The sequence below is a fragment of the Rattus norvegicus genome, chromosome 5, assembly GCF_021556685.1.
Source record: "Rattus norvegicus strain SHRSP/BbbUtx chromosome 5, alternate assembly SHRSP_T2T, whole genome shotgun sequence".
Classification (NCBI taxonomy): Eukaryota; Metazoa; Chordata; class Mammalia; order Rodentia; family Muridae; genus Rattus; species Rattus norvegicus.
The window spans coordinates 91159392-91186632 of NC_141538.1; the positions used below are offsets into that span (position 1 = coordinate 91159392).

Below are 27241 nucleotides of genomic sequence, written 5' to 3' on the forward strand. Positions count from 1 at the left end.
CAGAGCCTCAATACCGAAGATCAGTCTGCAGAACAGGATGGAGGAATGAAAGATTTGACTCTCAGAACTTCTGCAATGATCTCTGTCTACAAATCATGCTTGCTTACCACACATGCACACACCCGTGTGCACACGCACACATACACACACATACACACACACAGACACTCACACACACTCACACACTCATACATTCGTGCAATATGAGATAAAAAAGGAATGTATATAGATTACTCCACACAGCCTAATAGTGTATACAGTATTACGCAGATGAAGGAGAGATACATTGACATCACTCGATTGACATGAGGACGAACTAAATCTTTATTTAAAAAGGTAAAAACCATGATGAAATATTGCAAGACAAGATTCAACCAAGTGAGAGAGTAAAAATGGATAATACTCTTAAAAGGTCATGGATTTCGAGTCCTGAATGGCCTGATTGTATCAGTCTACTGAACAGGAAGCTGTGTTCTATGGTCTGCAACACACCAGTCTTGGTTGCTATCCTGAGGTAAGTTCTGGAATCCAGGAGGTGCCTCAGGGCTCAACAGAAAGGAAGAATGGCAGTTCCAACTGAGGGAAGGGGCCCAGCCATCCCAGAGCCCAGAAAGGGCTGTACAGCTGAGACTCTGGGAACTAGCATGAACAAGGACTGGAGCTTGATCCCAGGAACAGCATGTCAAAGGTTCGCGAGCTCCCGTGCCTTACACGGGCAGTTCAACACTCAGTTGGCATACGGGACATTGTCCAAAAAGGGACGAGGGTGTCTGTAGGCTAATCAAGCTCCCTTTGCTGATTGAACTCTAAAAGTCTGTCATTTCTCAAATGATACACAGTTCCTAAAGGGCAGGTGGAAGGGTCCAAGTCAGTGAAAGCTCTCAAAGGTCCAAGTTCCCGCGAGAAATCTTCGCAGGATTTCTTCACAGGCAGGCCCTGTGTCTCTAAGAGGAGTGTCCCCAGGCCCTAAAGGAGGGATGCTCAGGATAGGCAGATGGTTTGGTGCTCGCTGAGGACACAAAGCCTGCCTGCTGGCCTCTCTGGCCTGATGTGCTCAGCCCAGGGTGCCGCTTGCAACCCACGAAGGGTTGAGAGATGTGAAGGGCAGTGGCCTGCTCTGTGCACCACTTAGCTGTCCTGGGTTGTAGGGCCAGGTGTATCTAGGCAGGCTGGCCTGTGCAGACCAAATGGAATTGACTGTGTGAAGAGCCCAGTGCAGGGCTGCTCCCGCGTGAGACAATTGCCAAGTGAGCCAGGCGCGCTGTGAGACAGTGGGCTCCCTGCTGCTGGAAGGCCCAGGCAGGAAGGCACCTCCGGGGGTTTGGAGGTCGTCCAGGGACACCTGCAAGGCACCCATGTTGGTGAAGACTCTGGACATCAGCAGGGAGAACGTCGGGAATGAGAGGGCTTCCGGAGAAGGGTGTCTGCGCCTCTTGGCTGAGTTGTATGGGGCACCATAGCTGTCTCCGGAGGGCCTGCGCTTCAGAGTCCTCACAGGAGATCTTAGCTGGGGCCTTCGGTCCTTTACATGCAGTTTTGTGTGCGAGGAATCTGTGGCAGAGACAATGGGCATTACTCAGAGTGCACACTGATTTCACCCAGCAGCCTACCCTACCATAACACCACCGCGAAAGAGCTCTTGAAAGAGCTTTTTCCATGCCCTGATAGGGTCTGTTTCATGTCCTGTGGAAACACACCCTCCCCACAGTGCCTTAGCACTGGAAGCCCCAACGAACCAGTCACCACCAGCTGTGTTCTATGCACGGTTTGCTTAGCACCCAGGGCATTTGCCCCCTCGGATCTGCTTCTTCAAAGCCCAGACCTACCTCTCCTGTGGCTGGAGCCATGCTTTTCCCTTCCTCTCTCTCTGGAGGAAAATGGTCTGGCACTCCTCTTCTCATCCAGCTCGTTACTTCTCTTGTCAGGTCTGCAGGAGGAGACAGCCCAGCTTTGCCCAGATCGCTTCTGCCTGGGGACCTTAGGCTCCAAACTTGGACAGGTGTTCTCTGTGGGGACAAGAGGTAATTGGTGAAAGGTCCCCAACCTTCCTAAGGAAAGCCTGAGATAAGGCACCATGAGGCCAAGCTCCTGGCACGCCTTACAGTCCCATGCAGAACCCCACTACTTTTCTAATCCACATCCCCTCTTTGGTGAAGGCTTACACATGCTTGGGATGTTCCCAAGTTGCTTCAACAAACATTCCAAAATACAGACCAGTGACCCATGGCTGACTAGGCTCACCCCAAAAGCAAACACAAACACACACACACACACACACACACACTCACACACACACACACACTCTCACAATTTGTTATCAAATGTGCAGTGAGGGCACCATGAAGAGTGCAGCCGACCTCCTTCCTCAACTTCAACAAGCCCACCAGTAGCTCAAAGATGGAAACCCTACCTTTGCCATTGGCAGAGGACTTGGAACGCGGGCCACTGTTCTCCCCACCTTCAGAGGACTGTTTCTCTTCTCTCTTCTGCTCTAGGGGCTGCTTTCTCTTGGAAGGAGATACGATGGGCATCTCTAAATTCACAGGTCCAGGCTCCTCCACTTGTGCTTCACTCCTTTCTGCCTCCATCTTTGGCCGGAGCTCACGGGCAAATGGTGCTGATTGTAGAGTTGATTGGCCCTAAATGCAGTCCTGAAACTCCACCCCCTGGCAGAGCTCTTGCAGGAGCTTTCGCCAATCCCTGTCAGGCCACACCCAGGAATAGGGAGGGGCGACTTAATTCAATCTAACTCGAGGAATATTCCTTCTGGTTGATTGCCATGCTTTCTCTACTAAATTGGGAGGGTTTGAAGCTGAAGGCCACAGTTAAATTTCTTCTCTAATGGCTGTCCTAAACAGGATACCAAGCACACAATGCTTTTTGAACTCTGATTCGATGCTTTAGGTTTGCTATAGAGTTTCGACCTCCAGCCCACAAACTTGTCTCCCTATCTCTGTGTGGACGTTTCTATGAGTGGTTGGGTGAGAGTGTGCATGCATCGGGACATAGGTGTGCCCCTTTGTGTGTGACCCTACTACCTCCTGCTGAATTGGTGTCTACATGCATGTGTGTGTGTGTTTGTGTGTGTGTGTGTGTTTGTGTGTGTTTGTTTATTTTTGCAGTTATCGTGTTTGTGTGTTTGTGTGTGTGTGTGTGTGTGTGTGTGTGTGTGTGCGCGCATGTGTGTGCATCTCAGATGCTTGCTGAGTTGTCTGAGCAATTTTTTCAATGCCACCTGACCAGATTGGTTTTCCCCAATTGGCTCTTGATTTGGAAACGGTATGGAGCCAGTCTGTCTTCAACTATGGGTTTCTAAAAGCTGCACTCAATGAGTTTCTTCATTAGGATATAGGTACAAGCCCACAGTTGCTATGGAGGAGAACATGGTCGATTGAGTAAGAACAGCAACTTGTAGGATAGTAGACTTGAATGCTTATCCCTCAGGAAAAGAGTACTACTCGGGAAGGATTTAAGTTGTGGTAGGGCCTTAGGGTAGGCATGCCTATGCTTGGAAACGTGGTGGGTGAAGCCAGTTGGTTGTTTTGTGGTTTCAAAACCACAGCCAGACATACCCTCTCACTGCTGCCCTGGACCTGGATAAAGAATGATTAGTTACATGTGATTCCTCGGCCCCCTCTCACTCTCTTTGCCACCATGCTTCCAGCCCTGATGGCAATGAACAAAACTACTGGCAGCGTATGCAAGCTGCTATTAAATGCTTTCTTTTACCAATTTGTCCTGGTCATGGTTTCCTTCACAGCAATAGAATCCTGAGACACTGCCTGAGAAAAGGAGGGAAGGAAGAACATAAGAGACAAAGGGCAGCAGGGAAGAAAGGATGGAAAGCAGGTAGGAAGGAAGAAAGAAAAGAAGGGACAAAGGAAGACTGGTAGGTCCAGTGGATCAGGTTTGTTGGCTCAGGACTTCAACCTCAGCAATCGGTAGTCCAGAGGAAGCAGGTGTGTATCAGTCAAGGAGACAGTCTGGCCTACAGAGAAAGTTCAAGGACAACCAGAGCTACCTCCTGAGACCCAGTCTCAAACTAACAAAACAAACAACATCTACAGAGCCTCAATACCGAAGATCAGTCTGCAGAACAGGATGGAGGAATGAAAGATTTGACTCTCAGAACTTCTGCAATGATCTCTGTCTACAAATCATGCTTGCTTACCACACATGCACACACCCGTGTGCACACGCACACATACACACACATACACACACACAGACACTCACACACACTCACACACTCATACATTCGTGCAATATGAGATAAAAAAGGAATGTATATAGATTACTCCACACAGCCTAATAGTGTATACAGTATTACGCAGATGAAGGAGAGATACATTGACATCACTCGATTGACATGAGGACGAACTAAATCTTTATTTAAAAAGGTAAAAACCATGATGAAATATTGCAAGACAAGATTCAACCAAGTGAGAGAGTAAAAATGGATAATACTCTTAAAAGGTCATGGATTTCGAGTCCTGAATGGCCTGATTGTATCAGTCTACTGAACAGGAAGCTGTGTTCTATGGTCTGCAACACACCAGTCTTGGTTGCTATCCTGAGGTAAGTTCTGGAATCCAGGAGGTGCCTCAGGGCTCAACAGAAAGGAAGAATGGCAGTTCCAACTGAGGGAAGGGGCCCAGCCATCCCAGAGCCCAGAAAGGGCTGTACAGCTGAGACTCTGGGAACTAGCATGAACAAGGACTGGAGCTTGATCCCAGGAACAGCATGTCAAAGGTTCGCGAGCTCCCGTGCCTTACACGGGCAGTTCAACACTCAGTTGGCATACGGGACATTGTCCAAAAAGGGACGAGGGTGTCTGTAGGCTAATCAAGCTCCCTTTGCTGATTGAACTCTAAAAGTCTGTCATTTCTCAAATGATACACAGTTCCTAAAGGGCAGGTGGAAGGGTCCAAGTCAGTGAAAGCTCTCAAAGGTCCAAGTTCCCGCGAGAAATCTTCGCAGGATTTCTTCACAGGCAGGCCCTGTGTCTCTAAGTGGAGTGTCCCCAGGCCCTAAAGGAGGGATGCTCAGGATAGGCAGATGGTTTGGTGCTCGCTGAGGACACAAAGCCTGCCTGCTGGCCTCTCTGGCCTGATGTGCTCAGCCCAGGGTGCCGCTTGCAACCCACGAAGGGTTGAGAGATGTGAAGGGCAGTGGCCTGCTCTGTGCACCACTTAGCTGTCCTGGGTTGTAGGGCCAGGTGTATCTAGGCAGGCTGGCCTGTGCAGACCAAATGGAATTGACTGTGTGAAGAGCCCAGTGCAGGGCTGCTCCCGCGTGAGACAATTGCCAAGTGAGCCAGGCGCGCTGTGAGACAGTGGGCTCCCTGCTGCTGGAAGGCCCAGGCAGGAAGGCACCTCCGGGGGTTTGGAGGTCGTCCAGGGCCACCTGCAAGGCACCCATGTTGGTGAAGACTCTGGACATCAGCAGGGAGAACGTCGGGAATGAGAGGGCTTCCGGAGAAGGGTGTCTGCGCCTCTTGGCTGAGTTGTATGGGGCACCATAGCTGTCTCCGGAGGGCCTGCGCTTCAGAGTCCTCACAGGAGATCTTAGCTGGGGCCTTCGGTCCTTTACATGCAGTTTTGTGTGCGAGGAATCTGTGGCAGAGACAATGGGCATTACTCAGAGTGCACACTGATTTCACCCAGCAGCCTACCCTACCATAACACCACCGCGAAAGAGCTCTTGAAAGAGCTTTTTCCATGCCCTGATAGGGTCTGTTTCATGTCCTGTGGAAACACACCCTCCCCACAGTGCCTTAGCACTGGAAGCCCCAACGAACCAGTCACCACCAGCTGTGTTCTATGCACGGTTTGCTTAGCACCCAGGGCATTTGCCCCCTCGGGTCTGCTTCTTCAAAGCCCAGACCTACCTCTCCTGTGGCTGGAGCCATGCTTTTCCCTTCCTATCTCTCTGGAGGAAAACGGTCTGGCCCTCCTCTTCTCATCCAGCTCGTTACTTCTCTTGTCAGGTCTGCAGGAGGAGACAGCCCAGCTTTGCCCAGATCGCTTCTGCCTGGGGACCTTAGGCTCCAAACTTGGACAGGTGTTCTCTGTGGGGACAAGAGGTAATTGGTGAAAGGTCCCCAACCTTCCTAAGGAAAGCCTGAGATAAGGCACCATGAGGCCAAGCTCCTGGCACGCCTTACACTCCCATGCAGAACCCCACTACTTTTCTAATCCACATCCCCTCTTTGGTGAAGGCTTACACATGCTTGGGATGTTCCCAAGTTGCTTCAACAAACATTCCAAAATACAGACCCTTGACCCTTGGCTGACCTAGGCTCACCCAAAAAGCAAACACAAACACACACACACACACACACACACACACACACACACACTCTCACAATTTGTTATCAAATGTGCAGTGAGGGCACCATGAAGAGTGCAGCCGACCTCCTTCCTCAACTTCAACAAGCCCACCAGTAGCTCAAAGATGGAAACCCTACCTTTGCCATTGGCAGAGGACTTGGAACGCGGGCCACTGTTCTCCCCACCTTCAGAGGACTGTTTCTCTTCTCTCTTCTGCTCTAGGGGCTGCTTTCTCTTGGAAGGAGATACGATGGGCATCTCTAAATTCACAGGTCCAGGCTCCTCCACTTGTGCTTCACTCCTTTCTGCCTCCATCTTTGGCCGGAGCTCACGGGCAAATGGTGCTGATTGTAGAGTTGATTGGCCCTAAATGCAGTCCTGAAACTCCACCCCCTGGCAGAGCTCTTGCAGGAGCTTTCGCCAATCCCTGTCAGGCCACACCCAGGAATAGGGAGGGGCGACTTAATTCAATCTAACTCGAGGAATATTCCTTCTGGTTGATTGCCATGCTTTCTCTACTAAATTGGGAGGGTTTGAAGCTGAAGGCCACAGTTAAATTTCTTCTCTAATGGCTGTCCTAAACAGGATACCAAGCACACAATGCTTTTTGAACTCTGATTCGATGCTTTAGGTTTGCTATAGAGTTTCGACCTCCAGCCCACAAACTTGTCTCCCTATCTCTGTGTGGACGTTTCTATGGGTGGTTGGGTGAGAGTGTGCATGCATCGGGACATAGGTGTGCCCCTTTGTGTGTGACCCTACTACCTCCTGCTGAATTGGTGTCTACATGCATGTGTGTGTGTGTTTGTGTGTGTGTGTGTGTTTGTGTGTGTTTGTTTATTTTTGCAGTCATCGTGTTTGTGTGTTTGTGTGTGCGCGCATGTGTGTGCATCTCAGATGCTTGCTGAGTTGTCTGAGCAATTTTTTCAATGCCACCTGACCAGATTGGTTTTCCCCAATTGGCTCTTGATTTGGAAACGGTATGGAGCCAGTCTGTCTTCAACTATGGGTTTCTAAAAGCTGCACTCAATGAGTTTCTTCATTAGGATATAGGTACAAGCCCACAGTTGCTATGGAGGAGAACATGGTCGATTGAGTAAGAACAGCAACTTGTAGGATAGTAGACTTGAATGCTTATCCCTCAGGAAAAGAGTACTATTCGGGAAGGATTTAAGTTGTGGTAGGGCCTTAGGGTAGGCATGCCTATGCTTGGAAACGTGGTGGGTGAAGCCAGTTGGTTGTTTTGTGGTTTCAAAACCACAGCCAGACATACCCTCTCACTGCTGCCCTGGACCTGGATAAAGAATGATTAGTTACATGTGATTCCTCGGCCCCCTGTCACTCTCTTTGCCACCATGCTTCCAGCCCTGATGGCAATGAACAAAACTACTGGCAGCGTATGCAAGCTGCTATTAAATGCTTTCTTTTACCAATTTGTCCTGGTCATGGTTTCCTTCACAGCAATAGAATCCTGAGACACTGCCTGAGAAAAGGAGGGAAGGAAGAACATAAGAGACAAAGGGCAGCAGGGAAGAAAGGATGGAAAGCAGGTAGGAAGGAAGAAAGAAAAGAAGGGACAAAGGAAGACTGGTAGGTCCAGTGGATCAGGTTTGTTGGCTCAGGACTTCAACCTCAGCAATCGGTAGTCCAGAGGAAGCAGGTGTGTATCAGTCAAGGAGACAGTCTGGCCTACAGAGAAAGTTCAAGGACAACCAGAGCTACCTCCTGAGACCCAGTCTCAAACTAACAAAACAAACAACATCTACAGAGCCTCAATACCGAAGATCAGTCTGCAGAACAGGATGGAGGAATGAAAGATTTGACTCTCAGAACTTCTGCAATGATCTCTGTCTACAAATCATGCTTGCTTACCACACATGCACACACCCGTGTGCACACGCACACATACACACACACAGACACTCACACACACTCACACACTCATACATTCGTGCAATATGAGATAAAAAAGGAATGTATATAGATTACTCCACACAGCCTAATAGTGTATACACTATTACGCAGATGAAGGAGAGATACATTGACATCACTCGATTGACATGAGGACGAACTAAATCTTTATTTAAAAAGGTAAAAACCATGATGAAATATTGCAAGACAAGATTCAACCAAGTGAGAGAGTAAAAATGGATAATACTCTTAAAAGGTCATGGATTTCGAGTCCTGAATGGCTTGATTGTGTCAGTCTACTGAACAGGAAGCTGTGTTCTATGGTCTGCAACACACCAGTCTTGGTTGCTATCCTGAGGTAAGTTCTGGAATCCAGGAGGTGCCTCAGGGCTCAAAAGAAAGGAAGAATGGCAGTTCCAACTGAGGGAAGGGGCCCAGCCATCCCAGAGCCCAGAAAGGGCTGTACAGCTGAGACTCTGGGAACTAGCATGAACAAGGACTGGGGCTTGATCCCAGGAACAGCATGTCAAAGGTTCGCGAGCTCCCGTGCCTTACACGGGCAGTTCAACACTCAGTTGGCATACGGGACATTGTCCAAAAAGGGACGAGGGTGTCTGTAGGCTAATCAAGCTCCCTTTGCTGATTGAACTCTAAAAGTCTGTCATTTCTCAAATGATACACAGTTCCTAAAGGGCAGGTGGAAGGGTCCAAGTCAGTGAAAGCTCTCAAAGGTCCAAGTTCCCGCGAGAAATCTTCGCAGGATTTCTTCACAGGCAGGCCCTGTGTCTTAAGTGGAGTGTCCCCAGGCCCTAAAGGAGGGATGCTCAGGATAGGCAGATGGTTTGGTGCTCGCTGAGGACACAAAGCCTGCCTGCTGGCCTCTCTGGCCTGATGTGCTCAGCCCAGGGTGACGCTTGCAACCCACGAAGGGTTGAGAGATGTGAAGGGCAGTGGCCTGCTCTGTGCACCACTTAGCTGTCCTGGGTTGTAGGGCCAGGTGTATCTAGGCAGGCTGGCCTGTGCAGACCAAATGGAATTGACTGTGTGAAGAGCCCAGTGCAGGGCTGCTCCCGCGTGAGACAATTGCCAAGTGAGCCAGGCGCGCTGTGAGACAGTGGGCTCCCTGCTGCTGGAAGGCCCAGGCAGGAAGGCACCTCCGGGGGTTTGGAGGTCGTCCAGGGACACCTGCAAGGCACCCATGTTGGTGAAGACTCTGGACATCAGCAGGGAGAACGTCGGGAATGAGAGGGCTTCCAGAGAAGGTTGTCTGTGCCTCTTGGCTGAGTTGTATGGGGCACCATAGCTGTCTCCGGAGGGCCTGCGCTTCAGAGTCCTCACAGGAGATCTTAGCTGGGGCCTTCGGTCCTTTACATGCAGTTTTGTGTGCGAGGAATCTGTGGCAGAGACAATGGGCATTACTCAGAGTGCACACTGATTTCACCCAGCAGCCTACCCTACCATAACACCACCGCGAAAGAGCTCTTGAAAGAGCTTTTTCCATGCCCTGATAGGGTCTGTTTCATGTCCTGTGGAAACACACCCTCCCCACAGTGCCTTAGCACTGGAAGCCCCAACGAACCAGTCACCACCAGCTGTGTTCTATGCACGGTTTGCTAAGCACCCAGGGCATTTGCCCCCTCGGGTCTGCTTCTTCAAAGCCCAGACCTACCTCTCCTGTGGCTGGAGCCATGCTTTTCCCTTCCTATCTCTCTGGAGGAAAATGGTCTGGCCCTCCTCTTCTCATCCAGCTCGTTACTTCTCTTGTCAGGTCTGCAGGAGGAGACAGCCCAGCTTTGCCCAGATCGCTTCTGCCTGGGGACCTTAGGCTCCAAACTTGGACAGGTGTTCTCTGTGGGGACAAGAGGTAATTGGTGAAAGGTCCCCAACCTTCCTAAAGAAAGCCTGAGATAAGGCACCATGAGGCCAAGCTCCTGGCACGCCTTACAGTCCCATGCAGAACCCCACTACTTTTCTAATCCACATCCCCTCTTTGGTGAAGGCTTACACATGCTTGGGATGTTCCCAAGTTGCTTCAACAAACATTCCAAAATACAGACCCAGTGACCCTTGGCTGACCTAGGCTCACCCCAAAAGCAAACAAACACACACACACACACACACACACACACACACACACACACACTCTCACAATTTGTTATCAAATGTGCAGTGAGGGCACCATGAAGAGTGCAGCCGACCTCCTTCCTCAACTTCAACAAGCCCACCAGTAGCTCAAAGATGGAAACCCTACCTTTGCCATTGGCAGAGGACTTGGAACGCGGGCCACTGTTCTCCCCACCTTCAGAGGACTGTTTCTCTTCTCTCTTCTGCTCTAGGGGCTGCTTTCTCTTGGAAGGAGATACGATGGGCATCTCTAAATTCACAGGTCCAGGCTCCTCCACTTGTGCTTCACTCCTTTCTGCCTCCATCTTTGGCCGGAGCTCACGGGCAAATGGTGCTGATTGTAGAGTTGATTGGCCTTAAATACAGTCCTGAAACTCCACCCCCTGGCAGAGCTCTTACAGGAGCTTTCGCCAATCCCTGTCAGGCCACACCCAGGAATAGGGAGGGGCGACTTAATTCAATCTAACTCGAGGAATATTCCTTCTGGTTGATTGCCATGCTTTCTCTACTAAATTGGGAGGGTTTGAAGCTGAAGGCCACAGTTAAATTTCTTCTCTAATGGGTGTCCTAAACAGGATACCAAACACACAATGCTTTTTGAACTCTGATTCGATGCTTTAGGTTTGCTATAGAGTTTCGACCTCCAGCCCACAAACTTGTCTCCCTATCTCTGTGTGGACGTTTCTATGGGTGGTTGGGTGAGAGTGTGCATGCATCGGGACATAGGTGTGCCCCTTTGTGTGTGACCCTACTACCTCCTGCTGAATTGGTGTCTACATGCATGTGTGTGTGGGTTTGTGTGTGTGTGTGTGTTTGTGTATGTTTGTTTATTTTTGCAGTCATCGTGTTTGTGTGTTTGTGTGTGTGTGTGTGTGTGTGTGTGTGTGTGTGTGTGTGTGTGCGCGCGCATGTGTGTGCATCTCAGATGCTTGCTGAGTTGTCTGAGCAATTTTTTCAATGCCACCTGACCAGATTGGTTTTCCCCAATTGGCTCTTGATTTGGAAACGGTATGGAGCCAGTCTGTCTTCAACTATGGGTTTCTAAAAGCTGCACTCAATGAGTTTCTTCATTAGGATATAGGTACAAGCCCACAGTTGCTATGGAGGAGAACATGGTCGATTGAGTAAGAACAGCAACTTGTAGGATAGTAGACTTGAATGCTTATCCCTCAGGAAAAGAGTACTATTCGGGAAGGATTTAAGTTGTGGTAGGGCCTTAGGGTAGGCATGCCTATGCTTGGAAACGTGGTGGGTGAAGCCAGTTGGTTGTTTTGTGGTTTCAAAACCACAGCCAGACATACCCTCTCACTGCTGCCCTGGACCTGGATAAAGAATGATTAGTTACATGTGATTCCTCGGCCCCGTGTCACTCTCTTTGCCACCATGCTTCCAGCCCTGATGGCAATGAACAAAACTACTGGCAGCGTATGCAAGCTGCTATTAAATGCTTTCTTTTACCAATTTGTCCTGGTCATGGTTTCCTTCACAGCAATAGAATCCTGAGACACTGCCTGAGAAAAGGAGGGAAGGAAGAACATAAGAGACAAAGGGCAGCAGGGAAGAAAGGATGGAAAGCAGGTAGGAAGGAAGAAAGAAAAGAAGGGACAAAGGAAGACTGGTAGGTCCAGTGGATCAGGTTTGTTGGCTCAGGACTTCAACCTCAGCAATCGGTAGTCCAGAGGAAGCAGGTGTGTATCAGTCAAGGAGACAGTCTGGCCTACAGAGAAAGTTCAAGGACAACCAGAGCTACCTCCTGAGACCCAGTCTCAAACTAACAAAACAAACAACATCTACAGAGCCTCAATACCGAAGATCAGTCTGCAGAACAGGATGGAGGAATGAAAGATTTGACTCTCAGAACTTCTGCAATGATCTCTGTCTACAAATCATGCTTGCTTACCACACATGCACACACCCGTGTGCACACGCACACATACACACACATACACACACACAGACACTCACACACACTCACACACTCATACATTCGTGCAATATGAGATAAAAAAGGAATGTATATAGATTACTCCACACAGCCTAATAGTGTATACAGTATTACGCAGATGAAGGAGAGATACATTGACATCACTCGATTGACATGAGGACGAACTAAATCTTTATTTAAAAAGGTAAAAACCATGATGAAATATTGCAAGACAAGATTCAACCAAGTGAGAGAGTAAAAATGGATAATACTCTTAAAAGGTCATGGATTTCGAGTCCTGAATGGCCTGATTGTATCAGTCTACTGAACAGGAAGCTATGTTCTATGGTCTGCAACACACCAGTCTTGGTTGCTATCCTGAGGTAAGTTCTGGAATCCAGGAGGTGCCTCAGGGCTCAACAGAAAGGAAGAATGGCAGTTCCAACTGAGGGAAGGGGCCCAGCCATCCCAGAGCCCAGAAAGGGCTGTACAGCTGAGACTCTGGGAACTAGCATGAACAAGGACTGGAGCTTGATCCCAGGAACAGCATGTCAAAGGTTCGCGAGCTCCCGTGCCTTACACGGGCAGTTCAACACTCAGTTGGCATACGGGACATTGTCCAAAAAGGGACGAGGGTGTCTGTAGGCTAATCAAGCTCCCTTTGCTGATTGAACTCTAAAAGTCTGTCATTTCTCAAATGATACACAGTTCCTAAAGGGCAGGTGGAAGGGTCCAAGTCAGTGAAAGCTCTCAAAGGTCCAAGTTCCCGCGAGAAATCTTCGCAGGATTTCTTCACAGGCAGGCCCTGTGTCTTAAGTGGAGTGTCCCCAGGCCCTAAAGGAGGGATGCTCAGGATAGGCAGATGGTTTGGTGCTCGCTGAGGACACAAAGCCTGCCTGCTGGCCTCTCTGGCCTGATGTGCTCAGCCCAGGGTGCCGCTTGCAACCCACGAAGGGTTGAGAGATGTGAAGGGCAGTGGCCTGCTCTGTGCACCACTTAGCTGTCCTGGGTTGTAGGGCCAGGTGTATCTAGGCAGGCTGGCCTGTGCAGACCAAATGGAATTGACTGTGTGAAGAGCCCAGTGCAGGGCTGCTCCCGCGTGAGACAATTGCCAAGTGAGCCAGGCGCGCTGTGAGACAGTGGGCTCCCTGCTGCTGGAAGGCCCAGGCAGGAAGGCACCTCCGGGGGTTTGGAGGTCGTCCAGGGCCACCTGCAAGGCACCCATGTTGGTGAAGACTCTGGACATCAGCAGGGAGAACGTCGGGAATGAGAGGGCTTCCGGAGAAGGGTGTCTGCGCCTCTTGGCTGAGTTGTATGGGGCACCATAGCTGTCTCCGGAGGGCCTGCGCTTCAGAGTCCTCACAGGAGATCTTAGCTGGGGCCTTCGGTCCTTTACATGCAGTTTTGTGTGCGAGGAATCTGTGGCAGAGACAATGGGCATTACTCAGAGTGCACACTGATTTCACCCAGCAGCCTACCCTACCATAACACCACCGCGAAAGAGCTCTTGAAAGAGCTTTTTCCATGCCCTGATAGGGTCTGTTTCATGTCCTGTGGAAACACACCCTCCCCACAGTGCCTTAGCACTGGAAGCCCCAACGAACCAGTCACCACCAGCTGTGTTCTATGCACGGTTTGCTTAGCACCCAGGGCATTTGCCCCCTCGGATCTGCTTCTTCAAAGCCCAGACCTACCTCTCCTGAGGCTGGAGCCATGCTTTTCCCTTCCTCTCTCTCTGGAGGAAAATGGTCTGGCACTCCTCTTCTCATCCAGCTCGTTACTTCTCTTGTCAGGTCTGCAGGAGGAGACAGCCCAGCTTTGCCCAGATCGCTTCTGCCTGGGGACCTTAGGCTCCAAACTTGGACAGGTGTTCTCTGTGGGGACAAGAGGTAATTGGTGAAAGGTCCCCAACCTTCCTAAGGAAAGCCTGAGATAAGGCACCATGAGGCCAAGCTCCTGGCACGCCTTACAGTCCCATGCAGAACCCCACTACTTTTCTAATCCACATCCCCTCTTTGGTGAAGGCTTACACATGCTTGGGATGTTCCCAAGTTGCTTCAACAAACATTCCAAAATACAGACCAGTGACCCATGGCTGACTAGGCTCACCCCAAAAGCAAACACAAACACACACACACACACACACACACACACACACACACACACACACACACTCTCACAATTTGTTATCAAATGTGCAGTGAGGGCACCATGAAGAGTGCAGCCGACCTCCTTCCTCAACTTCAACAAGCCCACCAGTAGCTCAAAGATGGAAACCCTACCTTTGCCATTGGCAGAGGACTTGGAACGCGGGCCACTGTTCTCCCCACCTTCAGAGGACTGTTTCTCTTCTCTCTTCTGCTCTAGGGGCTGCTTTCTCTTGGAAGGAGATACGATGGGCATCTCTAAATTCACAGGTCCAGGCTCCTCCACTTGTGCTTCACTCCTTTCTGCCTCCATCTTTGGCCGGAGCTCACGGGCAAATGGTGCTGATTGTAGAGTTGATTGGCCCTAAATGCAGTCCTGAAACTCCACCCCCTGGCAGAGCTCTTGCAGGAGCTTTCGCCAATCCCTGTCAGGCCACACCCAGGAATAGGGAGGGGCGACTTAATTCAATCTAACTCGAGGAATATTCCTTCTGGTTGATTGCCATGCTTTCTCTACTAAATTGGGAGGGTTTGAAGCTGAAGGCCACAGTTAAATTTCTTCTCTAATGGCTGTCCTAAACAGGATACCAAACACACAATGCTTTTTGAACTCTGATTCGATGCTTTAGGTTTGCTATAGAGTTTCGACCTCCAGCCCACAAACTTGTCTCCCTATCTCTGTGTGGACGTTTCTATGAGTGGTTGGGTGAGAGTGTGCATGCATCGGGACATAGGTGTGCCCCTTTGTGTGTGACCCTACTACCTCCTGCTGAATTGGTGTCTACATGCATGTGTGTGTGGGTTTGTGTGTGTGTGTGTGTTTGTGTATGTTTGTTTATTTTTGCAGTCATCGTGTTTGTGTGTTTGTGTGTGTGTGTGTGTGTGTGTGTGTGCGCGCGCATGTGTGTGCATCTCAGATGCTTGCTGAGTTGTCTGAGCAATTTTTTCAATGCCACCTGACCAGATTGGTTTTCCCCAATTGGCTCTTGATTTGGAAACGGTATGGAGCCAGTCTGTCTTCAACTATGGGTTTCTAAAAGCTGCACTCAATGAGTTTCTTCATTAGGATATAGGTACAAGCCCACAGTTGCTATGGAGGAGAACATGGTCGATTGAGTAAGAACAGCAACTTGTAGGATAGTAGACTTGAATGCTTATCCCTCAGGAAAAGAGTACTACTCGGGAAGGATTTAAGTTGTGGTAGGGCCTTAGGGTAGGCATGCCTATGCTTGGAAACGTGGTGGGTGAAGCCAGTTGGTTGTTTTGTGGTTTCAAAACCACAGCCAGACATACCCTCTCACTGCTGCCCTGGACCTGGATAAAGAATGATTAGTTACATGTGATTCCTCGGCCCCCTCTCACTCTCTTTGCCACCATGCTTCCAGCCCTGATGGCAATGAACAAAACTACTGGCAGCGTATGCAAGCTGCTATTAAATGCTTTCTTTTACCAATTTGTCCTGGTCATGGTTTCCTTCACAGCAATAGAATCCTGAGACACTGCCTGAGAAAAGGAGGGAAGGAAGAACATAAGAGACAAAGGGCAGCAGGGAAGAAAGGATGGAAAGCAGGTAGGAAGGAAGAAAGAAAAGAAGGGACAAAGGAAGACTGGTAGGTCCAGTGGATCAGGTTTGTTGGCTCAGGACTTCAACCTCAGCAATCGGTAGTCCAGAGGAAGCAGGTGTGTATCAGTCAAGGAGACAGTCTGGCCTACAGAGAAAGTTCAAGGACAACCAGAGCTACCTCCTGAGACCCAGTCTCAAACTAACAAAACAAACAACATCTACAGAGCCTCAATACCGAAGATCAGTCTGCAGAACAGGATGGAGGAATGAAAGATTTGACTCTCAGAACTTCTGCAATGATCTCTGTCTACAAATCATGCTTGCTTACCACACATGCACACACCCGTGTGCACACGCACACATACACACACATACACACACACAGACACTCACACACACTCACACACTCATACATTCGTGCAATATGAGATAAAAAAGGAATGTATATAGATTACTCCACACAGCCTAATAGTGTATACAGTATTACGCAGATGAAGGAGAGATACATTGACATCACTCGATTGACATGAGGACGAACTAAATCTTTATTTAAAAAGGTAAAAACCATGATGAAATATTGCAAGACAAGATTCAACCAAGTGAGAGAGTAAAAATGGATAATACTCTTAAAAGGTCATGGATTTCGAGTCCTGAATGGCCTGATTGTAGCAGTCTACTGAACAGGAAGCTATGTTCTATGGTCTGCAACACACCAGTCTTGGTTGCTATCCTGAGGTAAGTTCTGGAATCCAGGAGGTGCCTCAGGGCTCAACAGAAAGGAAGAATGGCAGTTCCAACTGAGGGAAGGGGCCCAGCCATCCCAGAGCCCAGAAAGGGCTGTACAGCTGAGACTCTGGGAACTAGCATGAACAAGGACTGGAGCTTGATCCCAGGAACAGCATGTCAAAGGTTCGCGAGCTCCCGTGCCTTACACGGGCAGTTCAACACTCAGTTGGCATACGGGACATTGTCCAAAAAGGGACGAGGGTGTCTGTAGGCTAATCAAGCTCCCTTTGCTGATTGAACTCTAAAAGTCTGTCATTTCTCAAATGATACACAGTTCCTAAAGGGCAGGTGGAAGGGTCCAAGTCAGTGAAAGCTCTCAAAGGTCCAAGTTCCCGCGAGAAATCTTCGCAGGATTTCTTCACAGGCAGGCCCTGTGTCTTAAGTGGAGTGTCCCCAGGCCCTAAAGGAGGGATGCTCAGGATAGGCAGATGGTTTGGTGCTCGCTGAGGACACAAAGCCTGCCTGCTGGCCTCTCTGGCCTGATGTGCTCAGCCCAGGGTGCCGCTTGCAACCCACGAAGGGTTGAGAGATGTGAAGGGCAGTGGCCTGCTCTGTGCACCACTTAGCTGTCCTGGGTTGTAGGGCCAGGTGTATCTAGGCAGGCTGGCCTGTGCAGACCAAATGGAATTGACTGTGTGAAGAGCCCAGTGCAGGGCTGCTCCCGCGTGAGACAATTGCCAAGTGAGCCAGGCGCGCTGTGAGACAGTGGGCTCCCTGCTGCTGGAAGGCCCAGGCAGGAAGGCACCTCCGGGGGTTTGGAGGTCGTCCAGGGACACCTGCAAGGCACCCATGTTGGTGAAGACTCTGGACATCAGCAGGGAGAACGTCGGGAATGAGAGGGCTTCCGGAGAAGGGTGTCTGCGCCTCTTGGCTGAGTTGTATGGGGCACCATAGCTGTCTCCGGAGGGCCTGCGCTTCAGAGTCCTCACAGGAGATCTTAGCTGGGGCCTTCGGTCCTTTACATGCAGTTTTGTGTGCGAGGAATCTGTGGCAGAGACAATGGGCATTACTCAGAGTGCACACTGATTTCACCCAGCAGCCTACCCTACCATAACACCACCGCGAAAGAGCTCTTGAAAGAGCTTTTTCCATGCCCTGATAGGGTCTGTTTCATGTCCTGTGGAAACACACCCTCCCCACAGTGCCTTAGCACTGGAAGCCCCAACGAACCAGTCACCACCAGCTGTGTTCTATGCACGGTTTGCTTAGCACCCAGGGCATTTGCCCCCTCGGATCTGCTTCTTCAAAGCCCAGACCTACCTCTCCTGTGGCTGGAGCCATGCTTTTCCCTTCCTCTCTCTCTGGAGGAAAATGGTCTGGCACTCCTCTTCTCATCCAGCTCGTTACTTCTCTTGTCAGGTCTGCAGGAGGAGACAGCCCAGCTTTGCCCAGATCGCTTCTGCCTGGGGACCTTAGGCTCCAAACTTGGACAGGTGTTCTCTGTGGGGACAAGAGGTAATTGGTGAAAGGTCCCCAACCTTCCTAAGGAAAGCCTGAGATAAGGCACCATGAGGCCAAGCTCCTGGCACGCCTTACAGTCCCATGCAGAACCCCACTACTTTTCTAATCCACATCCCCTCTTTGGTGAAGGCTTACACATGCTTGGGATGTTCCCAAGTTGCTTCAACAAACATTCCAAAATACAGACCAGTGACCCATGGCTGACTAGGCTCACCCCAAAAGCAAACACAAACACACACACACACACACACACACACACACACACACACACACACACACACACACACTCTCACAATTTGTTATCAAATGTGCAGTGAGGGCACCATGAAGAGTGCAGCCGACCTCCTTCCTCAACTTCAACAAGCCCACCAGTAGCTCAAAGATGGAAACCCTACCTTTGCCATTGGCAGAGGACTTGGAACGCGGGCCACTGTTCTCCCCACCTTCAGAGGACTGTTTCTCTTCTCTCTTCTGCTCTAGGGGCTGCTTTCTCTTGGAAGGAGATACGATGGGCATCTCTAAATTCACAGGTCCAGGCTCCTCCACTTGTGCTTCACTCCTTTCTGCCTCCATCTTTGGCCGGAGCTCACGGGCAAATGGTGCTGATTGTAGAGTTGATTGGCCCTAAATGCAGTCCTGAAACTCCACCCCCTGGCAGAGCTCTTACAGGAGCTTTCGCCAATCCCTGTCAGGCCACACCCAGGAATAGGGAGGGGCGACTTAATTCAATCTAACTCGAGGAATATTCCTTCTGGTTGATTGCCATGCTTTCTCTACTAAATTGGGAGGGTTTGAAGCTGAAGGCCACAGTTAAATTTCTAATCTAATGGCTGTCCTAAACAGGATACCAAACACACAATGCTTTTTGAACTCTGATTCGATGCTTTAGGTTTGCTATAGAGTTTCGACCTCCAGCCCACAAACTTGTCTCCCTATCTCTGTGTGGACGTTTCTATGAGTGGTTGGGTGAGAGTGTGCATGCATCGGGACATAGGTGTGCCCCTTTGTGTGTGACCCTACTACCTCCTGCTGAATTGGTGTCTACATGCATGTGTGTGTGTGTTTGTGTGTGTGTGTGTGTTTGTGTGTGTTTGTTTATTTTTGCAGTTATCGTGTTTGTGTGTTTGTGTGTGTGTGTGTGTGTGTGTGTGTGTGTGTGTGTGTGCGCGCATGTGTGTGCATCTCAGATGCTTGCTGAGTTGTCTGAGCAATTTTTTCAATGCCACCTGACCAGATTGGTTTTCCCCAATTGGCTCTTGATTTGGAAACGGTATGGAGCCAGTCTGTCTTCAACTATGGGTTTCTAAAAGCTGCACTCAATGAGTTTCTTCATTAGGATATAGGTACAAGCCCACAGTTGCTATGGAGGAGAACATGGTCGATTGAGTAAGAACAGCAACTTGTAGGATAGTAGACTTGAATGCTTATCCCTCAGGAAAAGAGTACTATTCGGGAAGGATTTAAGTTGTGGTAGGGCCTTAGGGTAGGCATGCCTATGCTTGGAAACGTGGTGGGTGAAGCCAGTTGGTTGTTTTGTGGTTTCAAAACCACAGCCAGACATACCCTCTCACTGCTGCCCTGGACCTGGATAAAGAATGATTAGTTACATGTGATTCCTCGGCCCCCTCTCACTCTCTTTGCCACCATGCTTCCAGCCCTGATGGCAATGAACAAAACTACTGGCAGCGTATGCAAGCTGCTATTAAATGCTTTCTTTTACCAATTTGTCCTGGTCATGGTTTCCTTCACAGCAATAGAATCCTGAGACACTGCCTGAGAAAAGGAGGGAAGGAAGAACATAAGAGACAAAGGGCAGCAGGGAAGAAAGGATGGAAAGCAGGTAGGAAGGAAGAAAGAAAAGAAGGGACAAAGGAAGACTGGTAGGTCCAGTGGATCAGGTTTGTTGGCTCAGGACTTCAACCTCAGCAATCGGTAGTCCAGAGGAAGCAGGTGTGTATCAGTCAAGGAGACAGTCTGGCCTACAGAGAAAGTTCAAGGACAACCAGAGCTACCTCCTGAGACCCAGTCTCAAACTAACAAAACAAACAACATCTACAGAGCCTCAATACCGAAGATCAGTCTGCAGAACAGGATGGAGGAATGAAAGATTTGACTCTCAGAACTTCTGCAATGATCTCTGTCTACAAATCATGCTTGCTTACCACACATGCACACACCCGTGTGCACACGCACACATACACACACATACACACACACACAGACACTCACACACACTCACACACTCATACATTCGTGCAATATGAGATAAAAAAGGAATGTATATAGATTACTCCACACAGCCTAATAGTGTATACAGTATTACGCAGATGAAGGAGAGATACATTGACATCACTCGATTGACATGAGGACGAACTAAATCTTTATTTAAAAAGGTAAAAACCATGATGAAATATTGCAAGACAAGATTCAACCAAGTGAGAGAGTAAAAATGGATAATACTCTTAAAAGGTCATGGATTTCGAGTCCTGAATGGCCTGATTGTATCAGTCTACTGAACAGGAAGCTATGTTCTATGGTCTGCAACACACCAGTCTTGGTTGCTATCCTGAGGTAAGTTCTGGAATCCAGGAGGTGCCTCAGGGCTCAACAGAAAGGAAGAATGGCAGTTCCAACTGAGGGAAGGGGCCCAGCCATCCCAGAGCCCAGAAAGGGCTGTACAGCTGAGACTCTGGGAACTAGCATGAACAAGGACTGGAGCTTGATCCCAGGAACAGCATGTCAAAGGTTCGCGAGCTCCCGTGCCTTACACGGGCAGTTCAACACTCAGTTGGCATACGGGACATTGTCCAAAAAGGGACGAGGGTGTCTGTAGGCTAATCAAGCTCCCTTTGCTGATTGAACTCTAAAAGTCTGTCATTTCTCAAATGATACACAGTTCCTAAAGGGCAGGTGGAAGGGTCCAAGTCAGTGAAAGCTCTCAAAGGTCCAAGTTCCCGCGAGAAATCTTCGCAGGATTTCTTCACAGGCAGGCCCTGTGTCTTAAGTGGAGTGTCCCCAGGCCCTAAAGGAGGGATGCTCAGGATAGGCAGATGGTTTGGTGCTCGCTGAGGACACAAAGCCTGCCTGCTGGCCTCTCTGGCCTGATGTGCTCAGCCCAGGGTGCCGCTTGCAACCCACGAAGGGTTGAGAGATGTGAAGGGCAGTGGCCTGCTCTGTGCACCACTTAGCTGTCCTGGGTTGTAGGGCCAGGTGTATCTAGGCAGGCTGGCCTGTGCAGACCAAATGGAATTGACTGTGTGAAGAGCCCAGTGCAGGGCTGCTCCCGCGTGAGACAATTGCCAAGTGAGCCAGGCGCGCTGTGAGACAGTGGGCTCCCTGCTGCTGGAAGGCCCAGGCAGGAAGGCACCTCCGGGGGTTTGGAGGTCGTCCAGGGACACCTGCAAGGCACCCATGTTGGTGAAGACTCTGGACATCAGCAGGGAGAACGTCGGGAATGAGAGGGCTTCCGGAGAAGGGTGTCTGCGCCTCTTGGCTGAGTTGTATGGGGCACCATAGCTGTCTCCGGAGGGCCTGCGCTTCAGAGTCCTCACAGGAGATCTTAGCTGGGGCCTTCGGTCCTTTACATGCAGTTTTGTGTGCGAGGAATCTGTGGCAGAGACAATGGGCATTACTCAGAGTGCACACTGATTTCACCCAGCAGCCTACCCTACCATAACACCACCGCGAAAGAGCTCTTGAAAGAGCTTTTTCCATGCCCTGATAGGGTCTGTTTCATGTCCTGTGGAAACACACCCTCCCCACAGTGCCTTAGCACTGGAAGCCCCAACGAACCAGTCACCACCAGCTGTGTTCTATGCACGGTTTGCTTAGCACCCAGGGCATTTGCCCCCTCGGATCTGCTTCTTCAAAGCCCAGACCTACCTCTCCTGTGGCTGGAGCCATGCTTTTCCCTTCCTCTCTCTCTGGAGGAAAATGGTCTGGCACTCCTCTTCTCATCCAGCTCGTTACTTCTCTTGTCAGGTCTGCAGGAGGAGACAGCCCAGCTTTGCCCAGATCGCTTCTGCCTGGGGACCTTAGGCTCCAAACTTGGACAGGTGTTCTCTGTGGGGACAAGAGGTAATTGGTGAAAGGTCCCCAACCTTCCTAAGGAAAGCCTGAGATAAGGCACCATGAGGCCAAGCTCCTGGCACGCCTTACAGTCCCATGCAGAACCCCACTACTTTTCTAATCCACATCCCCTCTTTGGTGAAGGCTTACACATGCTTGGGATGTTCCCAAGTTGCTTCAACAAACATTCCAAAATACAGACCAGTGACCCATGGCTGACTAGGCTCACCCCAAAAGCAAACACAAACACACACACACACACACACACACACACACACACACACACACACACACACACACACTCTCACAATTTGTTATCAAATGTGCAGTGAGGGCACCATGAAGAGTGCAGCCGACCTCCTTCCTCAACTTCAACAAGCCCACCAGTAGCTCAAAGATGGAAACCCTACCTTTGCCATTGGCAGAGGACTTGGAACGCGGGCCACTGTTCTCCCCACCTTCAGAGGACTGTTTCTCTTCTCTCTTCTGCTCTAGGGGCTGCTTTCTCTTGGAAGGAGATACGATGGGCATCTCTAAATTCACAGGTCCAGGCTCCTCCACTTGTGCTTCACTCCTTTCTGCCTCCATCTTTGGCCGGAGCTCACGGGCAAATGGTGCTGATTGTAGAGTTGATTGGCCCTAAATGCAGTCCTGAAACTCCACCCCCTGGCAGAGCTCTTGCAGGAGCTTTCGCCAATCCCTGTCAGGCCACACCCAGGAATAGGGAGGGGCGACTTAATTCAATCTAACTCGAGGAATATTCCTTCTGGTTGATTGCCATGCTTTCTCTACTAAATTGGGAGGGTTTGAAGCTGAAGGCCACAGTTAAATTTCTTCTCTAATGGCTGTCCTAAACAGGATACCAAACACACAATGCTTTTTGAACTCTGATTCGATGCTTTAGGTTTGCTATAGAGTTTCGACCTCCAGCCCACAAACTTGTCTCCCTATCTCTGTGTGGACGTTTCTATGAGTGGTTGGGTGAGAGTGTGCATGCATCGGGACATAGGTGTGCCCCTTTGTGTGTGACCCTACTACCTCCTGCTGAATTGGTGTCTACATGCATGTGTGTGTGTGTTTGTGTGTGTGTGTGTGTTTGTGTGTGTTTGTTTATTTTTGCAGTTATCGTGTTTGTGTGTTTGTGTGTGTGTGTGTGTGTGTGTGTGTGCGCGCGCATGTGTGTGCATCTCAGATGCTTGCTGAGTTGTCTGAGCAATTTTTTCAATGCCACCTGACCAGATTGGTTTTCCCCAATTGGCTCTTGATTTGGAAACGGTATGGAGCCAGTCTGTCTTCAACTATGGGTTTCTAAAAGCTGCACTCAATGAGTTTCTTCATTAGGATATAGGTACAAGCCCACAGTTGCTATGGAGGAGAACATGGTCGATTGAGTAAGAACAGCAACTTGTAGGATAGTAGACTTGAATGCTTATCCCTCAGGAAAAGAGTACTACTCGGGAAGGATTTAAGTTGTGGTAGGGCCTTAGGGTAGGCATGCCTATGCTTGGAAACGTGGTGGGTGAAGCCAGTTGGTTGTTTTGTGGTTTCAAAACCACAGCCAGACATACCCTCTCACTGCTGCCCTGGACCTGGATAAAGAATGATTAGTTACATGTGATTCCTCGGCCCCCTCTCACTCTCTTTGCCACCATGCTTCCAGCCCTGATGGCAATGAACAAAACTACTGGCAGCGTATGCAAGCTGCTATTAAATGCTTTCTTTTACCAATTTGTCCTGGTCATGGTTTCCTTCACAGCAATAGAATCCTGAGACACTGCCTGAGAAAAGGAGGGAAGGAAGAACATAAGAGACAAAGGGAAGCAGGGAAGAAAGGATGGAAAGCAGGTAGGAAGGAAGAAAGAAAAGAAGGGACAAAGGAAGACTGGTAGGTCCAGTGGATCAGGTTTGTTGGCTCAGGACTTCAACCTCAGCAATCGGTAGTCCAGAGGAAGCAGGTGTGTATCAGTCAAGGAGACAGTCTGGCCTACAGAGAAAGTTCAAGGACAACCAGAGCTACCTCCTGAGACCCAGTCTCAAACTAACAAAACAAACAACATCTACAGAGCCTCAATACCGAAGATCAGTCTGCAGAACAGGATGGAGGAATGAAAGATTTGACTCTCAGAACTTCTGCAATGATCTCTGTCTACAAATCATGCTTGCTTACCACACATGCACACACCCGTGTGCACACGCACACATACACACACATACACACACACAGACACTCACACACACTCACACACTCATACATTCGTGCAATATGAGATAAAAAAGGAATGTATATAGATTACTCCACACAGCCTAATAGTGTATACAGTATTACGCAGATGAAGGAGAGATACATTGACATCACTCGATTGACATGAGGACGAACTAAATCTTTATTTAAAAAGGTAAAAACCATGATGAAATATTGCAAGACAAGATTCAACCAAGTGAGAGAGTAAAAATGGATAATACTCTTAAAAGGTCATGGATTTCGAGTCCTGAATGGCCTGATTGTATCAGTCTACTGAACAGGAAGCTGTGTTCTATGGTCTGCAACACACCAGTCTTGGTTGCTATCCTGAGGTAAGTTCTGGAATCCAGGAGGTGCCTCAGGGCTCAACAGAAAGGAAGAATGGCAGTTCCAACTGAGGGAAGGGGCCCAGCCATCCCAGAGCCCAGAAAGGGCTGTACAGCTGAGACTCTGGGAACTAGCATGAACAAGGACTGGAGCTTGATCCCAGGAACAGCATGTCAAAGGTTCGCGAGCTCCCGTGCCTTACACGGGCAGTTCAACACTCAGTTGGCATACGGGACATTGTCCAAAAAGGGACGAGGGTGTCTGTAGGCTAATCAAGCTCCCTTTGCTGATTGAACTCTAAAAGTCTGTCATTTCTCAAATGATACACAGTTCCTAAAGGGCAGGTGGAAGGGTCCAAGTCAGTGAAAGCTCTCAAAGGTCCAAGTTCCCGCGAGAAATCTTCGCAGGATTTCTTCACAGGCAGGCCCTGTGTCTCTAAGAGGAGTGTCCCCAGGCCCTAAAGGAGGGATGCTCAGGATAGGCAGATGGTTTGGTGCTCGCTGAGGACACAAAGCCTGCCTGCTGGCCTCTCTGGCCTGATGTGCTCAGCCCAGGGTGCCGCTTGCAACCCACGAAGGGTTGAGAGATGTGAAGGGCAGTGGCCTGCTCTGTGCACCACTTAGCTGTCCTGGGTTGTAGGGCCAGGTGTATCTAGGCAGGCTGGCCTGTGCAGACCAAATGGAATTGACTGTGTGAAGAGCCCAGTGCAGGGCTGCTCCCGCGTGAGACAATTGCCAAGTGAGCCAGGCGCGCTGTGAGACAGTGGGCTCCCTGCTGCTGGAAGGCCCAGGCAGGAAGGCACCTCCGGGGGTTTGGAGGTCGTCCAGGGACACCTGCAAGGCACCCATGTTGGTGAAGACTCTGGACATCAGCAGGGAGAACGTCGGGAATGAGAGGGCTTCCGGAGAAGGGTGTCTGCGCCTCTTGGCTGAGTTGTATGGGGCACCATAGCTGTCTCCGGAGGGCCTGCGCTTCAGAGTCCTCACAGGAGATCTTAGCTGGGGCCTTCGGTCCTTTACATGCAGTTTTGTGTGCGAGGAATCTGTGGCAGAGACAATGGGCATTACTCAGAGTGCACACTGATTTCACCCAGCAGCCTACCCTACCATAACACCACCGCGAAAGAGCTCTTGAAAGAGCTTTTTCCATGCCCTGATAGGGTCTGTTTCATGTCCTGTGGAAACACACCCTCCCCACAGTGCCTTAGCACTGGAAGCCCCAACGAACCAGTCACCACCAGCTGTGTTCTATGCACGGTTTGCTTAGCACCCAGGGCATTTGCCCCCTCGGGTCTGCTTCTTCAAAGCCCAGACCTACCTCTCCTGTGGCTGGAGCCATGCTTTTCCCTTCCTATCTCTCTGGAGGAAAACGGTCTGGCCCTCCTCTTCTCATCCAGCTCGTTACTTCTCTTGTCAGGTCTGCAGGAGGAGACAGCCCAGCTTTGCCCAGATCGCTTCTGCCTGGGGACCTTAGGCTCCAAACTTGGACAGGTGTTCTCTGTGGGGACAAGAGGTAATTGGTGAAAGGTCCCCAACCTTCCTAAGGAAAGCCTGAGATAAGGCACCATGAGGCCAAGCTCCTGGCACGCCTTACACTCCCATGCAGAACCCCACTACTTTTCTATTCCACATCCCCTCTTTGGTGAAGGCTTACACATGCTTGGGATGTTCCCAAGTTGCTTCAACAAACATTCCAAAATACAGACCCAGTGACCCTTGGCTGACCTAGGCTCACCCCAAAAGCAAACACAAACACACACACACACACACACACACACACACACACACACACTCTCTCTCTCTCTCTCACAATTTGTTATCAAATGTGCAGTGAGGGCACCATGAAGAGTGCAGCCGACCTCCTTCCTCAACTTCAACAAGCCCACCAGTAGCTCAAAGATGGAAACCCTACCTTTGCCATTGGCAGAGGACTTGGAACGCGGGCCACTGTTCTCCCCACCTTCAGAGGACTGTTTCTCTTCTCTCTTCTGCTCTAGGGGCTGCTTTCTCTTGGAAGGAGATACGATGGGCATCTCTAAATTCACAGGTCCAGGCTCCTCCACTTGTGCTTCACTCCTTTCTGCCTCCATCTTTGGCCGGAGCTCACGGGCAAATGGTGCTGATTGTAGAGTTGATTGGCCCTAAATGCAGTCCTGAAACTCCACCCCCTGGCAGAGCTCTTGCAGGAGCTTTCGCCAATCCCTGTCAGGCCACACCCAGGAATAGGGAGGGGCGACTTAATTCAATCTAACTCGAGGAATATTCCTTCTGGTTGATTTCCATGCTTTCTCTACTAAATTGGGAGGGTTTGAAACTGAAGGCCACAGTTAAATTTCTTCTCTAATGGGTGTCCTAA

At 49.8% G+C, this 27241-nt stretch overlaps 7 protein-coding genes across 7 annotated transcripts; all 7 read right to left on the reverse strand.

The window, feature by feature from the left end:
• Window positions 1-1054: 1054 nt before the first annotated feature.
• Window positions 1055-2588, reverse strand: 3110040M04Rikl4 (RIKEN cDNA 3110040M04 gene like 4). The gene is made up of 3 exons (XM_087551809.1): window positions 2411-2588; window positions 1827-2006; window positions 1055-1551 (listed from the first exon to the last, which is right to left on the reverse strand). Exons 1-3 carry the CDS (start codon window positions 2586-2588, stop codon window positions 1055-1057), a joined length of 855 nt encoding a protein of 284 aa, XP_087407935.1.
• Window positions 2589-5118: 2530 nt separating this feature from the next.
• LOC108351130 (uncharacterized) lies at window positions 5119-6647 on the reverse strand. The gene is made up of 3 exons (XM_087551810.1): window positions 6470-6647; window positions 5891-6070; window positions 5119-5615 (listed from the first exon to the last, which is right to left on the reverse strand). The coding sequence occupies exons 1-3, from the start codon at window positions 6645-6647 to the stop codon at window positions 5119-5121; spliced, it is 855 nt and encodes a 284-aa protein (XP_087407936.1).
• A 2493-nt stretch (window positions 6648-9140) lies between these two features.
• 3110040M04Rikl5 (RIKEN cDNA 3110040M04 gene like 5) lies at window positions 9141-10672 on the reverse strand. Its single transcript, XM_087551811.1, has 3 exons — window positions 10495-10672; window positions 9913-10092; window positions 9141-9637 (listed from the first exon to the last, which is right to left on the reverse strand). The coding sequence occupies exons 1-3, from the start codon at window positions 10670-10672 to the stop codon at window positions 9141-9143; spliced, it is 855 nt and encodes a 284-aa protein (XP_087407937.1).
• A 2541-nt stretch (window positions 10673-13213) lies between these two features.
• Window positions 13214-14751, reverse strand: LOC134479069 (uncharacterized). Its single transcript, XM_087551812.1, has 3 exons — window positions 14574-14751; window positions 13986-14165; window positions 13214-13710 (listed from the first exon to the last, which is right to left on the reverse strand). Exons 1-3 carry the CDS (start codon window positions 14749-14751, stop codon window positions 13214-13216), a joined length of 855 nt encoding a protein of 284 aa, XP_087407938.1.
• A 2525-nt stretch (window positions 14752-17276) lies between these two features.
• Window positions 17277-18822, reverse strand: LOC134479070 (uncharacterized). The gene is made up of 3 exons (XM_087551813.1): window positions 18645-18822; window positions 18049-18228; window positions 17277-17773 (listed from the first exon to the last, which is right to left on the reverse strand). Exons 1-3 carry the CDS (start codon window positions 18820-18822, stop codon window positions 17277-17279), a joined length of 855 nt encoding a protein of 284 aa, XP_087407939.1.
• Window positions 18823-21359: 2537 nt separating this feature from the next.
• On the reverse strand, window positions 21360-22905 carry LOC134479071 (uncharacterized). Its single transcript, XM_087551814.1, has 3 exons — window positions 22728-22905; window positions 22132-22311; window positions 21360-21856 (listed from the first exon to the last, which is right to left on the reverse strand). Exons 1-3 carry the CDS (start codon window positions 22903-22905, stop codon window positions 21360-21362), a joined length of 855 nt encoding a protein of 284 aa, XP_087407940.1.
• Window positions 22906-25431: 2526 nt separating this feature from the next.
• LOC134479072 (uncharacterized) lies at window positions 25432-26975 on the reverse strand. The gene is made up of 3 exons (XM_087551815.1): window positions 26798-26975; window positions 26204-26383; window positions 25432-25928 (listed from the first exon to the last, which is right to left on the reverse strand). Exons 1-3 carry the CDS (start codon window positions 26973-26975, stop codon window positions 25432-25434), a joined length of 855 nt encoding a protein of 284 aa, XP_087407941.1.
• Window positions 26976-27241: the final 266 nt, after the last annotated feature.

Bases quoted from the DNA above. Each gene is read 5' to 3' on its own strand.
- 3110040M04Rikl4 (XM_087551809.1), bottom strand. From the start codon at position 2,588: ATGGAGGCAGAAAGGAGTGAAGCACAAGTGGAGGAGCCTGGACCTGTG. The intron at 2,007-2,410 runs GTAGGGTTTCCA...TTGTCCCCACAG, and splicing joins GTCCTCTGCCAATGGCAAAG to AGAACACCTGTCCAAGTTTG. The intron at 1,552-1,826 runs GTAGGTCTGGGC...TCTCTGCCACAG, and splicing joins TGGCTCCAGCCACAGGAGAG to ATTCCTCGCACACAAAACTG.
- LOC108351130 (XM_087551810.1), bottom strand. From the start codon at position 6,647: ATGGAGGCAGAAAGGAGTGAAGCACAAGTGGAGGAGCCTGGACCTGTG. The intron at 6,071-6,469 runs GTAGGGTTTCCA...TTGTCCCCACAG, and splicing joins GTCCTCTGCCAATGGCAAAG to AGAACACCTGTCCAAGTTTG. The intron at 5,616-5,890 runs GTAGGTCTGGGC...TCTCTGCCACAG, and splicing joins TGGCTCCAGCCACAGGAGAG to ATTCCTCGCACACAAAACTG.
- 3110040M04Rikl5 (XM_087551811.1), bottom strand. From the start codon at position 10,672: ATGGAGGCAGAAAGGAGTGAAGCACAAGTGGAGGAGCCTGGACCTGTG. The intron at 10,093-10,494 runs GTAGGGTTTCCA...TTGTCCCCACAG, and splicing joins GTCCTCTGCCAATGGCAAAG to AGAACACCTGTCCAAGTTTG. The intron at 9,638-9,912 runs GTAGGTCTGGGC...TCTCTGCCACAG, and splicing joins TGGCTCCAGCCACAGGAGAG to ATTCCTCGCACACAAAACTG.
- LOC134479069 (XM_087551812.1), bottom strand. From the start codon at position 14,751: ATGGAGGCAGAAAGGAGTGAAGCACAAGTGGAGGAGCCTGGACCTGTG. The intron at 14,166-14,573 runs GTAGGGTTTCCA...TTGTCCCCACAG, and splicing joins GTCCTCTGCCAATGGCAAAG to AGAACACCTGTCCAAGTTTG. The intron at 13,711-13,985 runs GTAGGTCTGGGC...TCTCTGCCACAG, and splicing joins TGGCTCCAGCCTCAGGAGAG to ATTCCTCGCACACAAAACTG.
- LOC134479070 (XM_087551813.1), bottom strand. From the start codon at position 18,822: ATGGAGGCAGAAAGGAGTGAAGCACAAGTGGAGGAGCCTGGACCTGTG. The intron at 18,229-18,644 runs GTAGGGTTTCCA...TTGTCCCCACAG, and splicing joins GTCCTCTGCCAATGGCAAAG to AGAACACCTGTCCAAGTTTG. The intron at 17,774-18,048 runs GTAGGTCTGGGC...TCTCTGCCACAG, and splicing joins TGGCTCCAGCCACAGGAGAG to ATTCCTCGCACACAAAACTG.
- LOC134479071 (XM_087551814.1), bottom strand. From the start codon at position 22,905: ATGGAGGCAGAAAGGAGTGAAGCACAAGTGGAGGAGCCTGGACCTGTG. The intron at 22,312-22,727 runs GTAGGGTTTCCA...TTGTCCCCACAG, and splicing joins GTCCTCTGCCAATGGCAAAG to AGAACACCTGTCCAAGTTTG. The intron at 21,857-22,131 runs GTAGGTCTGGGC...TCTCTGCCACAG, and splicing joins TGGCTCCAGCCACAGGAGAG to ATTCCTCGCACACAAAACTG.
- LOC134479072 (XM_087551815.1), bottom strand. From the start codon at position 26,975: ATGGAGGCAGAAAGGAGTGAAGCACAAGTGGAGGAGCCTGGACCTGTG. The intron at 26,384-26,797 runs GTAGGGTTTCCA...TTGTCCCCACAG, and splicing joins GTCCTCTGCCAATGGCAAAG to AGAACACCTGTCCAAGTTTG. The intron at 25,929-26,203 runs GTAGGTCTGGGC...TCTCTGCCACAG, and splicing joins TGGCTCCAGCCACAGGAGAG to ATTCCTCGCACACAAAACTG.